The sequence below is a fragment of the Maudiozyma barnettii genome, assembly GCF_903064755.1.
Source record: "Maudiozyma barnettii strain CLIB 1767 genome assembly, contig: KABA2_11, whole genome shotgun sequence".
NCBI classification, from domain to species: Eukaryota; Fungi; Ascomycota; class Saccharomycetes; order Saccharomycetales; family Saccharomycetaceae; genus Maudiozyma; species Maudiozyma barnettii.
This window is the reverse complement of record NW_024545248.1, coordinates 55,578-70,839: the sequence shown is the minus strand read 5'-3', so window position 1 is coordinate 70,839 and position 15,262 is coordinate 55,578. Positions and strand designations below refer to the sequence as shown.

General features: G+C 42.5%; 6 protein-coding genes across 6 annotated transcripts; 2 read left to right on the top strand and 4 right to left on the bottom strand.

Annotated features, from left to right (window-relative positions):
* Positions 1-2,745: 2,745 nt before the first annotated feature.
* LSG1 (putative GTPase LSG1) lies at positions 2,746-4,671 on the top strand (the record flags this gene model as incomplete). Its single annotated transcript, XM_041552588.1, has 1 exon — positions 2,746-4,671. One exon carries the CDS (start codon positions 2,746-2,748, stop codon positions 4,669-4,671), a length of 1,926 nt encoding a protein of 641 aa, XP_041408522.1.
* Positions 4,672-5,381: 710 nt separating this feature from the next.
* Positions 5,382-6,815, bottom strand: ENP1 (snoRNA-binding rRNA-processing protein ENP1; the record flags this gene model as incomplete). The annotated part of the gene is made up of 1 exon (XM_041552587.1): positions 5,382-6,815. One exon carries the CDS (start codon positions 6,813-6,815, stop codon positions 5,382-5,384), a length of 1,434 nt encoding a protein of 477 aa, XP_041408521.1.
* A 297-nt stretch (positions 6,816-7,112) lies between these two features.
* On the bottom strand, positions 7,113-8,780 carry HIS7 (imidazoleglycerol-phosphate synthase; the record flags this gene model as incomplete). The annotated part of the gene is made up of 1 exon (XM_041552586.1): positions 7,113-8,780. The coding sequence occupies one exon, from the start codon at positions 8,778-8,780 to the stop codon at positions 7,113-7,115; it is 1,668 nt and encodes a 555-aa protein (XP_041408520.1).
* Positions 8,781-9,200: 420 nt separating this feature from the next.
* ARO4 (3-deoxy-7-phosphoheptulonate synthase ARO4) lies at positions 9,201-10,298 on the bottom strand (the record flags this gene model as incomplete). The annotated part of the gene is made up of 1 exon (XM_041552585.1): positions 9,201-10,298. One exon carries the CDS (start codon positions 10,296-10,298, stop codon positions 9,201-9,203), a length of 1,098 nt encoding a protein of 365 aa, XP_041408519.1.
* Positions 10,299-10,650: 352 nt separating this feature from the next.
* On the bottom strand, positions 10,651-12,552 carry KABA2_11S00704 (amino acid permease; the record flags this gene model as incomplete). Its single annotated transcript, XM_041552584.1, has 1 exon — positions 10,651-12,552. The coding sequence occupies one exon, from the start codon at positions 12,550-12,552 to the stop codon at positions 10,651-10,653; it is 1,902 nt and encodes a 633-aa protein (XP_041408518.1).
* A 711-nt stretch (positions 12,553-13,263) lies between these two features.
* Positions 13,264-15,159, top strand: FET3 (ferroxidase FET3; the record flags this gene model as incomplete). The annotated part of the gene is made up of 1 exon (XM_041552583.1): positions 13,264-15,159. One exon carries the CDS (start codon positions 13,264-13,266, stop codon positions 15,157-15,159), a length of 1,896 nt encoding a protein of 631 aa, XP_041408517.1.
* Positions 15,160-15,262: the final 103 nt, after the last annotated feature.

Here is a 15,262-nt window from a genome sequence, read left to right as displayed (position 1 = left end):
TACTAGATTCAGTACTACTAGATTCAGTACTACTAGATTCAGTACTACTAGATTCTAGAGAAGTTGTTGCAGATGAAGTGGCCACCGAGGAATATGACAAGGGGCATACATCAGGAACCCGATCTATAGGAGGAACAAGGACACTGTTAACGAATTTCTCTCCATTTAGAACAGGACAATTGTTTGGGTAGGCTTTGTTATAATTAGCATCATCAGCATCGAGATCCTCATTTGGGTCATAGAAGAGAGTTTGTTGATTTAATGGAACGTAGTGCTCCCCATCAGCATCAGTCATAGAGGCATGGTTGTCAGTGTATATAGCATCACCGTTGACCATCATTACAATCGTAAAAGGGTAGTAGATGTCTTTATAGTAATAACTGCTTTGGTGAATACTACTACCCATTGCAGTATTCAAGACACTCTGATCACTATTAACCTCACCATCAGCCTCAAACCACATCGAAGAGTTATTTATACACAGTGAACCATCTTCAGTGTTATTAACGAATACTCCTTGCCTTATGATCCAATGATTTGTGATCGATTGATATAGATTTACACCATCGCAACCTTTAACAGGATAAACCTTTTGTGACAAAGTTAGGTCACCAGAAAATGGTGCACGGAAATAGCCTCTCAATTCTACAAGCATATAGTGGTCTTCCGGGTCCATATAGAATCCTAGAACATCGTTCTTCTCATAGATGATACGATAAATATTTATATTTGTTACACCAGCCTTTTGAGCGAGTAGAGTACTACCATCTTTTAAATATGTCCCCTTCTTAAGGTACATATGTCGCGCAGTAAAATCAAATGTGTCGTTCAGGGGAGTTCTGTAAAATCTGGCAGTCATACCAGGCAATAAATTCAAAGTATCCATCGGAGTGGATTTTATAGCTGCATTGACTTTAGAAACAAATCCTGTCACCAACACTGAGAAAAAAATTCTCAATATAGCAGAAGAAGACATTTCTTTTTAAGTATTCAACTATAGTTTGTTTTGTATATTTATCTAACTACCATCACATTAAACCATTGCTTTACTGACCAAATATTCGCAACCATTTGGTAATACTGCTTTATATATATACCATTTTAAAATCCTTCGCTACAATTGAGTTCAATACCTTCCCGTCCTCATATCTCTCGCCCAACTGGCTGACATAGCAAGGATTACATATGATATTTCAGACCTGGATATCATCCATCCTCTTGTTCCTTTTTTAGATTTGCAGTTATCAATCGAGAAGATCTGTGGGATTTCATAATCAGGATCTGCCTGCGAAGTTTCTTAGTAACAGGGCCGTCCCACTTCTTTTCGCAGCATCTGGCAGATTTGATGCTCAGAAACCTCCGGACAACGATCTCGAATCATGACAAAAGTCGAGGAATATAAGCTCTGAAGGCCTCTGGTCACTTCTCAAAGGACAAACCATTTCCTCATTTGGAAGCTGATCATCCTTTCGCAAGTAGCAGTGTCCACGGGAGAGCGTGGGGGTATCTATCGTCGGTTGTTGCTATTGTTAGTTGTTTTTAAGACGCAGCACACTCTCACATTTATTTCAAGGAATTTCTACAGAAGAGCAAACAGGGAAAGACTTTCCTCTCCCTCTCTCAGTGGTGAAAAGAGGTTCATTGGTGGGTCTGAATCTTGTGGCTGCTTAAGGTTAGAAAGGATTTACCTGTGTACTCGTAGAACTATGAGCCAGGGGGTGAATAAAAATGCTGGGTCTTATACCATAAATGGGATAAATGTCTAGAGAGTTTATACAACCGTTAGATTTCCTCTGTTCGGCTGGAATTACGATTTATGGTCCTTTTCTTGATTCACGTTGGACTCAGTAGGTATCTGAAACATATCTGCTGGGTCTTATCAATAATCTTGTTTTTCTTCTTAAAGTTAGTACACCGATGTGAATTTCCAATTATAATTAGTAGATTGAACGGATCTATCTGCTCTTCTGAAGAGGTTGCTATTTTTAAGTTATTTCATGATCTACGGTATTCCAAAAATAATTTAGAGTGGAGATAGTGTGATTTGCACCCTTCCCCCGTTGTACATATATATTAGTTTGGAAACTTTGAACAGGATCGTGTTTTTAAGAAACTATATACGTGTGTACTTAAGAGACACTAAATTACATGAAAATAACTACAGGAGATATTTTTGTGGGATAATATGGCCTAATATGGTATGTTATAGAGCTTTGAATAAGTCATAAAAAACAGCGGGCGATGTGGCTAGCTTTCACTAACTCATAACTCTAAAATTAAAATATCATGAGATTGGCCAATGATACGTATATTTTAATTTTTCGTTCTTGTATAATAGTAGGGATTATCCTAATTTCAATTTAGCCCTAACCAGCCGAATCTATCTGCTTCTCTTGTCACAACAGCAGCTAAATTCTGTCACTTAAAAGAGCTTGTTAGTTGAACATCTTTAAACTTAGTGCTGGGTAGAGAATGTAATAAGATCTCAACGTCTGCATTTCCTCTATTTTACTCTTGAAGTCACGTGCTAGCTCTTGTGTTTTTTCTGCATAGGTGAACAATTTCACAGCGGGAGAAATGAAAAATTTTCAAAAGAAGCGCCACTTAGTAAGTTGGCCTTTGTGAGATGAGATGAGATGACCTGGGTATATTAGTATGAATGGAACGGTTTTACTTATATTTAACGGTGATATTTAGTCTACTACAATATCAAAAGCACATAAACCCAGTCATATAAGTACAAATATGCCACCAAAGAACGAACCAGTCAAGAAATGGAAACCTCCAAAGGGTCCAAAACCAATCCATCGTAAGAACAAAAACACAATCGGTCTAGGGAGAGCCATTCAATCTGCTCGTTTGAAAGAAAACTCGATTGAATATTTGCCAGATGGTGAAATGAGATTCACCACAGACAAACATGAAGACAGTTGGGTGAAGTTAAGATCTGTCACTCAGGAGACTGCCTTGGATGAATTTTTAAGTACTGCAGAGTTGGCAGACAAAGATTTCACTGCTGATAGACACTCCAACGTTAAGATCATTCGTTTAGATAGTGGTGTCGAGAATGCTACCTCTCAAGGTTTCGGTTTAACTAACGAACAAAGAGGGAAGCTGGACGCTAAACAGAGAGCTCATGCTCGTGAACTGATTGTTCCAAGAAGACCTGCTTGGGATTCTACTACTACAAAATATCAATTAGAGAGACAAGAAAACGATGCATTTTTGGAATGGAGAAGGAAACTGGCCTTCTTGCAGGAGACTAACGACGATTTGTTGCTGACTCCCTTCGAAAGAAATATCGAAGTTTGGAAACAATTATGGAGAGTCGTGGAAAGATCCGACTTAGTGGTTCAAATTGTCGACGCAAGAAACCCATTATTGTTTAGATCTGTCGATCTGGAGAATTATGTCAAGGAACTAGATGAAAGAAAACAGAATTTGTTACTGGTGAACAAAGCTGATCTTTTGACTATAAAACAAAGAATTGAATGGGCTAAATATTTCATTAAACAAGGTATCTCTTTCACTTTTTACTCTGCTTTGAGAGCTAATCAATTGTTGGAGAAACAAAACGAATTAGGTGATGAGTATATGTCAGAAGAAGAGGAAGAAGAGGAAGAAGAAGAGATTGATGAATCGATCGAACCCGAAATCCAAGAAAAGATCAAGATCTTAAGTATAGATCAATTGGAAGAATTATTTTTGACTAAAGCACCACAAGAACCATTGACAAAACCTTTACCTGGACGTCCCTCCTTACTACAAATTGGTTTAGTTGGTTATCCAAATGTCGGTAAATCTTCCACCATCAATTCCTTGGTTGGTGCCAAAAAGGTCTCTGTGTCCGCTACTCCTGGTAAGACTAAGCATTTCCAAACCATTAGATTATCAGATTCTGTAGAACTATGTGATTGTCCTGGTTTAGTGTTTCCAAATTTTGCTTATAACAATGGTGAATTGGTCTGTAATGGTGTCCTACCAATTGATCAACTTCGTGATTTCATTAGTCCCTCTAATCTTGTCGCTCAAAGAGTTCCTAAATATTTCCTGGAAGCCGTTTATGGTATTCATATTCAAACAAAGAGTGTCGATGAAGGTGGGAACGGTATCGTTCCAACTGGTCAAGAATTGCTGATTGCATATGGTAGAGCCCGTGGTTATATGACACAAGGTTTCGGTTCTGCAGATGAGCCACGTTCGAGTCGTTACATTCTAAAGGATTACGTGAATGGTAAATTGTTGTACATCAACCCACCACCACATTTGGACGATGATACTCCATACACCACCGAAGAAGCCCAGGAATTCAACAAGGATCTGTATGTATTTGACCGTCTACCAGAGACAAGAAGAGAACAAATTGCAGAGGCCGCTAAGTCCAAGGGTATCGAAGTCGTCGACTTGGCTCGTGATTTGAAGAATTTGACATTTTCGGCACATACTGGTGGTGATGACAAAACTGACGCTAAGGCTGTTACTCACGGTGGTAAACAGGCTGCTTTGTATAATGCTGCCACAGATTTGGATAAGGAGTTCTTTAAGATGGACGGTGTTGAAGGTCAATTGACAAACCCATTCCATAAAAATGGTAAGCAAGGTAACGGTTCAAAGAAACATAACAAGAAAAACAAAAAAGGAAAGACGAGAACTCTGATGATGGCTGATTAAACAAGAACCTTCCCCTTCCACGCATTCACATTCATTCCTGGCATATACTTCTTTGCATATATATCTATATTTCACTATCTCTTTTATGTATATTAACTATTTCGTAGCCAACATCTCTGTTGTCACATCCAGTGGGTTGCGATGCCCTAACAAATTTTTGGTTTACTCTCGGAGCGTCTTAGCAAATCATCAAGAGTTCGGCCATTGAAAAAAATTTCAGTATAAAAGCAAGGATTGAAGTTTCTGATTTGGAAAGTTCTTAACTTGCAACACAATTTCCTTCTGTTTATTTTGGAAAGGAAAAAGGGTAAGGCCTTTACCTAGTCTGGTTGTATATATCGTTTCAGTTTTGCGTCCGTTGTGTGGTGGGGATATTGATTGCTTTTATCTGTCTGACTTCTTGGAGTTTTTCCTTGAGTCGGTTTTTGGATACTCGCAATCTGGTATTCTATTGTACCTCTGCAATAGGCGAGCCCACTGGAGCGATATGATCGGACATATGTTAAGAGGAAGGTCTTAGAATCGATTAATTTCACGCCCTTTTCGCTAACAGGGACTAAATTTCCTACAGTCCACAGTTTGATAGTAGGTGGGCGCACATCTATTTCTTTTTAAATTGTAATTTATTTTGTTATTGTAATATACATGTATATGTGTGATTCTTTTTTATGGTAAATGCTATATAATTTTTATTTATTTTCTTTGAGAAGTTATTGGACATCTATCATCATGTCGTCCTTAGCTTGGTTAGGATCAACAAATTCTCTAGAGTTACCTGCCATCAGTTCTCTTCTGATCTCTGGGCCAATGTCTCTATGTCCTCTTTGACGGACAGTTTCTAATAGGAAATCCCTTTGATCTTCAGTGATATCGTTTTTGTAACGTTGAGCAAACACCAGGAAGGCCTTATGCCATATCACTGGTAGTGCTCTGGTAGAATCTTCCCCAGTACTACCATCCTCGACTATTCTGAATCTCATGAAGTAGTAAACACATTCGTCCACAGTTTGATATGGTAAAGCATACTTCTTGTCCAAAAGAATCTTGATGAATACTGTGGTGGCAGGAGAGAATGGCAATCTCAATAGATAACTCAATGCGGCAGAAGAGTGTAATGCTGGAACAGAGACCTTAGTTAATACACTACCTGCAATGGTAGCTTCACGAATGTTACAACCTGTTTCCACCAGAGGGAAAAGGAACCCTTTGAAGAATGCACTCGGTTTATAGATGGATTTCTTGATAGCACGATATATGTGATAGTTCAAAGAATGATCCTCGTTATTTTCGATATTGTCACGGAAACGTTCCAATAGGACCATACTGATAAACTTTTGAGCTTCTTTCGCTTGTAAATTGGAGACAAATAGCTTAGTGGCCTCGTAGACGACATGCGGAGACCATGCTTCTGGGTTGGTCACATACAACACATCTTGCCAGTTTCTCAAAGATGGGATAACTTTAAACAATTTAGGTAGTTTACCGTGAGTCCATGTTTTCAACACAGTACCCACAGTGGTATACGCTCTGATAACTTTTTCAGGTAAAGCAACACCATCCATTGGTCTCTTTTGAGCTTCATGTTCACCTTGATCAGCTTCATTATCGTCAATATCAATAGCAGTTTCTTTAATCTCAGCTTCCTTTTCTCTGACAGAAGCCATAATCTTATCAGCCAAGTTATAACTACCATTCATTGCGTTGAAGTCATCAGCCTTCTTGAAATATTGCTCAAACATAGCTGCATCTTCTTCGTCTAGTTCTACGATTTCTTCTTCCTCCATTTCTTCACCAAACTCTCCTTCCGGTTCAAAATCAGAGAAATCACCTTCTTGTTCATCCTCATCGTCTTCGTCGTCATCATAGTCGATATGTTGGAATCTGGCTTTATTTTGTACTTCACGTTGCAACTCGGTATTTTCCTCTTCAGCAATTTCATCTTGTTGATCTCTAGCTAGTTGTAAAATCTTACGAGAATGTTTAGCATCGATATATTCTTCGTCTTCGTCATCCTCATTACCTTCTTTAGTCACTTGATTTCTTTTGGTGTAGTGTTTCTTCAAGTTACCTTGAGCGGAATCGATGTCCTTTAAAAGTGGATCATGTCTTTGTTTCCTGGATCTGGATGTCGTAGATCTCCCCATATTTGCTGGTTGTACTGGTTACTTCGGTATTACTTCTATTGTTTGGATATGTTATGTTACTTTAATTTGAGAATCAATTTATCATTGATTATTTTGTATGTTAATCAAAAAATTTTCAGCTCATCGCATCGCCTGAAGAAAAAAATTTTCGCCATACATAATAAACCCAAGCAGTTATGCAAGCAATGGGAAGAAGAAGAGGAAAATATGATTAAAAGAATTATCGTTATAAGTATATACTGTTGTAAATGTGTGTACGTAATGTCATGTAATTAAGGAGTGAAGTTTTCGTTTTCATCACTTTGTATCGACTCTGACTTTTAAGCCGTGGGCCAAAAGGTAGTCCTTAACATCCTTTACGGTGTAGTCTCCCCTATGGAATAACCCAGCACCGAGACATGCATCAGCAGTTGTCTCCTTGAACCCTTGTTCGAAATCTGCTGGTTTACCTGCACCGCTTGAGGCGATCACAGGGATACTAACGGCTTCTTTGACTTGTCTAATTAATTCCAGATCATAACCTGCATTGGACCCATCACGGTCAATACAATTTAGCAGGACTTCACCTGCACCCAATTTCTCACAAGCTTGGGCCAGTTCCCACACCCCTAGATCTCTTGTTTCTCTACCACCTTTGATGGTACATTGATACCAACACCAGGTACGTCCTTGAGCATCTGGGAAAGCTGTCTCGAAACAACGATTCTTGGTCTGTGTTGGCGCGTCGACATATACACGTTTAGGGTCAACCGATATCACTACTGCCTGAGCACCATATGCCTTAGAGATTGTCTCGATTGGAGTGGTACCATCGCATTTACCTTCTGCTTCGTAAAACTTTTCAGCTGCGTATACAGCATCGGTCCCAATGGAAACTTTATCGGCACCAGATCTAAAATATAGATTTGCTACTTCCACAGCAGGTACTTTAGTACCATCGGTATCTATTATATCTTTAATCCCACCACCCACTGTCAATGGAACAAAAATAGTCTTTGCGGCAAGCTTTAGTACTTCTAACATTGGTGTATCCTTCAATGGGCAATCTCTAAATGAAGTAATGTTTAAGAATGTAATTTCATCTGCACCTTGCTCGTAATATTTTTGAGCTAATTCCACTGGTTTCCCTAAGTTTCTAACATCTTGCCCGTTTTCCTTTTCACGAACATCGTATTGGTCACCTTTTGTCACAACCAAATCACCTTGATCGTTGGTACGTACATCCAAACATGCTATAATTCTCCTTGTTAGACCATTGTTACTGTAATCATTTTGTAAAGATTGTCTTTGTAATTCTGTATAAGAAGGTAAAGGTTCCGATTTTCTTTGTTGTAGGAAACAATCAATGACATGTAAACCTGCATGACCAGATTTTTCAGGATGGAATTGAGTAGAGAAGATATTCCCCTTTGTTAATGAAGCAACAAACTCTTCGTTGCCATATTTAGCCTTTGCGATGGACCAACCATCTTGTTTCAATTGAGCTTCAATCTCAGGTGTCAAAATCATAGCATATGAATGAACGAAATAGTAACGTTTGTATGGATCCATGCCATAAAATAAGGGGCTATCCTCAGTGATACTATTCCAACCAATCTGAGGAACGGTCTTACCATTCTCGTTATTGAACCGAGATAAAGTGTAAGGCAAATATCCAAGCCCACTACTCAATGGAGATTCCACTGAACCACTAAATAATGCTTGTTGACCAACACAAATTCCCATAATTGGTTTTCCTGAACTAATATAGTCCTTCACTGGTTGTTCAAACCCACGAGAAAACAACTCGTTTACAAAATGGCCATAGTTACCCACACCAGGCATGATCAGCCTCTCTGGGTTTGCATCTATCAGTTCTTGAGGTTTACAGACTAACTTAACTTCGTAACCTAAATGTTCAATTGCATTTCTGAGGGACTGTAGGTTCCCACTTTCGACATCGATAACGTGCACTACTTTCGACATATTCTTCTTCTTGGCGTTGCTGGTGCTATTGACTTTGATTTCTACTCGTAACAGTGAACTCGAACCCCAGTTCTAGCCTTACCGAACTTGTTTTGTTCTTTTATATGAAAAGTTTCATTCCAAGTAGCAAGATTGGTGAAGATTTGTGTGACTCTTTCTTTAGCTGAAGTAACGAGCGGTTCTGCTTCCTGCGGCAGCATCTTCGCGAGAGGGAACTTCAATTTGCGCACAAATGACTAATCTTCCAGTAATTAAATCTGATAATTACATAAACCTCTTGGGTGATTGGTAGAGTCAGAAACAGGAAACCTTTGAAGGAAGACGTTAAAAATGGTTTATTCGTTTGTGATTAAATATGGGTGGTTAATTACATACAAGTACATATTGTGAGTTGTGAGTTGTGAGTCGTGGCTCTTGAGCTTAGTTCTTGTTGGCAGCTCTTCTTTGTTGAACAGCAGCAGCAAGGTTTCTTAGGACAGTGTCAGTAGTTTCCCAGGAGATACAAGCGTCAGTGATGGAGACACCGTATTTTAGACCTGCTTTACCTTCTGGTGGGACGTCTTGTCTGCCTTCGTTGATGTTGGATTCGATCATGACACCGATGATTGATTTTTCACCAGCGGCGATTTGTTGGCAGACAACATCGTTGACCTTAGGTTGGTTTCTGTAGTCCTTGTTGGAGTTACCGTGAGAGTAATCAATCATGATCCCGTTGGAACCGGCTGGCAAAGCAGCCTTGGCCTCAGCGACAGACTTGGCATCGTAGTTAGTACCCTTCTTACCACCTCTTAGAATAACGAAACAATGTTCGTTACCCTTGGTGGTGGTGATGGCAGCAACACCGTGTTTGGTGACACCTAAGAAATGATGTGGGTGAGAGGCAGCTTGACATGCAGCAACGGCGACGTCAAGAGTACCGTCGGTACCGTTCTTGAACCCAACTGGGAAAGAAAGACCAGAGGCCAATTCTCTATGCAATTGAGACTCGGTGGTTCTAGCACCAATGGCACCGAAGGACAGTAGATCGGTCAAGTATTGTGGGGAGATGGTGTCTAGCATTTCAGAACCGATTGGTAGGCCGATGGAGGTCAAGTTGACGAACAATTGTCTGGCGGCTTGCAGACCCTTGTTGATGTTGAAGGAGTTGTTCACATCTGGGTCGTTGATCAGACCTTTCCAGCCAACGGTAGTTCTTGGTTTTTCCAAGTAAGCTCTCATGACGATCAGCAAATCACCTTTCAGTTCTTCTTCCAATTTTTTCAATTTCAAAGCGTATTCCTGAGCAGCGTCCAGGTCATGGATGGAGCAAGGACCCACGATAACCAGGACCCTGTCGTCGCGGCCGGAGATGATCTCGATGGACTCTCTTCTACCACGTTGAGCAGTGGCCAGACATTCTGGGGTGGCAGGGATCTGCACTTGCAACAGAGCAGGGGAGACCAGAGGGTCGTACCCTAGGATTCTGACATCTTCGGATTGGTTAGTGGAGCCGTCGGCATTGAACATAGGAGAGGACATGGTGAAAGTGTATACTTTGTTTTAGCTTGGGGTGCTATAGTACAGAAAAAAATTTTACTAATTTCTTACGTATTTTATTTGGTTCCCATCTCCCATCTCCCTCTCCCTCTTATATATGTATGGGGAGGAATCTTGATTCGTTGTTGTTGCTGGTGGGTATGACTGATCTTTCAAAGTCAAAAAAAACTAAAAATTTTTCACTTTCAGGGCGCTGTCTCCCCCACGCTCTCATTCGATAGCGGTCACGGCGTGGGGAGGGAAGGGAAGGGTCCCCCAGTCAGCTTGTGATTAAAAACGATGTATACTTCGATATATACTTAAATAGTATTACATGCATGCGAGGCGTGTCGGATCAACACCAGATGGTCTTCATCTTGTACAGGAAGGAGCCTTCCTTGAACTTCTGTCTCTGGGTCTCGTCCTCTTTCTTCAGCAGTTCCGGGTCGTAGACCCTTCTGAAGGAGTCCAAGTCGATCTCTTCCAAGGGGTTCAACAGCGTGTAGTCCTTGTAATAGAGCATGTACCCAAAGTAGGAGAATATCCAGATCGGGAACGCCAAGTAACTTTCGAAGAAGGTCTCTGCGGAGACCTTCCCTCCGGACCCTGGGGGCGATAGGGCGACCCAGAATTGGGCAATGAACACCAGAAATGTGAAGAACACACCGTAGATGGACCCATACACACCGGTGTTGGCCTTGTAGCCCAGTTCGCCGAGGTCCTTACCTTGAGTCTTCATCGCCATTCTGAATCTCCAGTGGGACAGCATGATCCCACCCCAAGTGAACAGTTCTGAAAGCCCCGAGATGGCAGCCAACCATGTGAACACTTGTTCCTCCTTTGTAGACGAGGATGCAAACCCGATGACACCGAACAGGATCGAGATCAGCAAGGCGTATAGAGGTCTCCCATTCCTGTCGATGTATTTCATGAAGCTTGGTCCGTAGCCTTGTTCAGCCAGGGACGCCAACAGTCTTGGGCCCGCATACAACGAGGAGTTTGCGACTGAGATCATCGAGATCAGGATCACAGCGTTGATGAAATGAGGCACGACTCTGACACCGTGGATGGATGCAGCCAGGACGTAAGGCGAGGCATGGGTCTGCGAGTCGGCCGACCCCATCAGTTCCGAGGAGTCCCTAGGCACGTTGAACCCGATCAGGATCATAGTCAACAGGTAGATCACCACGATACGGTAGATGGACTGTTTGGCAGCGATCGGGGTGGATTTTCTTGGGTTTTCTTGTTCTGCCACGGACAACACAAACAGTTCGGTACCACCGTAAGAGAAGTACCCTGTGACCAGAATGTAGCAAATGGATTTGAAACGTTGAACACCACCGTCACTAGCAAACGCACCTGGGTCGTGCCAGTACTTCCCACCAATGTACCCGTCGTTGCCTGCACCACCACAGTTGATGACGATGGACAAGATAATGAAACCTGCAATCATGATAATTTTACACGCGTTGAAGATGAATTCTGTCTCACCGTAGGCTTGCACACCAAACAAATGAATCATAATCAGTACGACGTAGATGATCACCACGAACACGTCGGGATCCACACTCGTGGTCCAGTATTTGATAGTAATCGTCGCAGAGATCAATTCCAAAGGAAGCACGGTCAACCATTGCACGGAGTATAGCCAAACGGTGGCAAACCCGTATGGTTTGGAGACGAATGTGGACATGTAAGTGTTGAAATTACCAGGCAGAGTCGGGTATGCGACGGCCATTTCCCCGGCTGCCTGAATGACGAAATATGTAACGAAGGACACCAGCCCGTAGCCTATCACCAGCGAGGCCGGTCCACCGAAATACAGACCTTTAGCGTTAGCGATCAACAGCCCGGTCCCTATCCCTGTCCCCAGAGTCATCATGACGATATGACGGGACTTCATAGTCTTTTTCAGCTTCTGACGAGGCTGCAACTCCTCTTCATCCTCGACGATCCGGTCCGAGCCCTCGTCGTCATCCAGCGGAGGCTTGAAAGAGTCGATGAATCTGTGAACGAGCCTTTGACGAGGCTTTGTGCCAGTTGTGCTGGTAGCAAATGAGTCTCTTGAAAGAGTAGGCGATACCTGGGAATTATAGTCCTCGCGTGTGACGATCTTTTCCAGATCTGCCTTTGAAAACGAGTCCATAATATTACAAAGTGCAGTTGATTTCCTGGGTTCTAGTATATGTCCAGATCCCCTTTGTTCTAATAAATAAGTTGTACTTCTTGTATAATTAATGATATGTGACTCCCTCATCGAACGGTTCAGAGCGTATATATATATATATATATTTGAGGCTCCTTCTACCTTCCCCCCAACGCATGACCAGCACAATGAAAATGCTCTGTGCCCTCAGCTCAGCTCATCTCGTCTCTCAGCTCCCATTCGCTTCGCTGGGCTCTCTGCCGCGAGAAGAAAATTTTTCATTTCCAGCGGCGGGCAGCGGGCGACGGCGCAGTGGAAGGACAGAGCCGTGCGGCGGCGGAAGAAACTTTTTGTGGGTGCGGGTGTGTGGGTGCTGGCGTGTCGTGTCGTGACGCGTCGTGCCGGGTGACGGTGTTAGGGCGGGGAGGTAGGGCTAGAGTGTTGGGTCTGTGGCCTTAGGGTACGTGTTTAGGGCTTTATTAGGGTATTGTGCTAGGGTTATAGACGAGGAGTTTAGGGTCAGGGTTAGGGTATTGTGCTCGGGCATTAGGGCATGGTCAGCCGTTTCTCGCTGGGTGCAGTTCTGTCGTCGCCCGTTACGGTAAATGAAGGTGCCAATGCGAACTTATGACTCTGGCATACGTATATGCACGTTGCATGAAGTTGGGTGCACATATATAGCAACTGCACCTGCATACGGTATGGCTGGCAGTTTTGAGCTTTGGGCTTTGGGGCTTTTCGTATATAAGAGGGTCTGGGTTGGGCTCCCCGTTTTTGAATGTTCTGTAATATTCAGTCCTGCCATGTGCTACCACCACAACGATGTTTAAACTAGTATACTTCTGGCTGCTATTTGGCCAATTGCTGGCTGCTGTCACGACGGCAAAGACCGTGGAGTACCACTGGACCACGGGATGGGGCATTGCTAATGTCGACGGTGTCGCCGAACGACCAGTGATTACTTGCAACGGAGAGTTTCCGTGGCCGGATATCCGTGTCACAAAGGGAGATAACGTTCTGATACACTTGACGAACGGGTTTAACGACTCTGTCACAACCACCACCTTGCACATGCACGGCTTGTTCCAACAGGGAACCACTCAGATGGACGGTCCACCTATGGTCAACGCGTGTCCGATTCAACAAGGTGACACTCTGCTGTATAACTTCACCGTGGACTCGAACGTCGGGATGTACTGGTATCACTCTCATACCGAGGGCCAATACGAAGATGGGTTTAGAGCCTTGTTTATTGTGGATGACGGCCCTGATAACGAGAACTTTCCGTACGACTACGACGAAGAAGTCATACTGTCCATTGGGGAATGGTATGAGGAGACCGTGGACGTTCTAAGACCGAAATTTCTGTCGTTGTACAACCCGACTGGTGCAGAACCAATCCCCCAGAATCTGATCTTGAATAACACACGGAACTTGACTTGGGAGGTTCAGCCCGACACCACCTACTTGCTACGTGTCGGGAACTTCGGTGGGTTTGTCTCCCAATATTTCTGGATTGAGGACCACGAAATGACTGTGGTAGAGGTGGATGGTATATATACAGAACAAAACACCACCGATATGCTATACATCACAGTCGGACAAAGGTACTCGGTGTTGATCCACACAAAGAATGACACCGACAGAAATTACGCTATCATGCAGATGTTCGACGATACCATGCTAGATCTTATTCCGGGAGACTTGCAATTGAACTCGACGTCATACTTCACTTACAATACGTCGGCACCTCAACCGCAACAAGATATTGTCGATGAACTGGACTTTTTGGACGATTTCTATTTGGTGCCTTATAATAAGGTGGCCTTGTTAGACGATCCAGATTACGTGATCACATTGGATGTCGCTATGGATAATTTGATCGATGGGAAGAATTACGCCTTTTTCAATAATATCACTTATACAACACCAAAGGTCCCCACATTGATGACGGTACTAAGTGCAGGTGACGACGCTACAGATCCGACCATATATGGGACAAATACAAACACATTTGTCCTACAGAAGGACGAGATTATTGAAATCGTGCTGAATAATAAGGATACAGGTGTACATCCGTTCCATTTGCATGGCCATGTGTTTCAAACAATCATTAGAGACCAGACATATGATGCAGATTTAGGAGAGGACCCTGTGTCCTACGACCCAGAGAATCATGCAGAGTTCCCTGAATACCCAATGCAACGTGACACTATCTACTTGAGACCTCAATCGAATTTTGTTATTAGGTTCAAGGCAGACAACCCGGGTGTTTGGTTCTTCCATTGCCACATCGAATGGCATCTACTGCAAGGGTTGGCAATCGTCCTTGTGGAGGACCCTCTAGCGATTCAGGCAAACTCGTCGCAGGCCCTTACGGCCAACATGCTGGAGATGTGTTCGAATTCAAATATTAGCACAAAGGGGAACGCTGCTGGGAACTATGAGAATTTCCATGATTTGACTGGACAGAACATTCAAGAGAAAAATGTTCCAAGTGGATTCACTAAGAAAGGGATCATTGCTATGGTGTTCAGTTGTATCGCGGGGGTCCTCGGGTTGGTCATGATAGCAATATATGGTATAATGGAAATGTCTACTGAAGAAGAAATGGCTGAGGTTAAAGAATTGATCTCGGAGGACCAGTTAATGGATGATGATGAAGAGTTCAACAATTCCAAAGAGGGCGTAATCGTTCAAGAGATATCAAAGGATTAAATACTATAACTACAACCTTGTATAAATTTTTTTTGTTTACTTCAACTAATGCGTTGGTGATTTTATGAAATCTTCAACAAGACATAAATTTTTCAACTTTTTA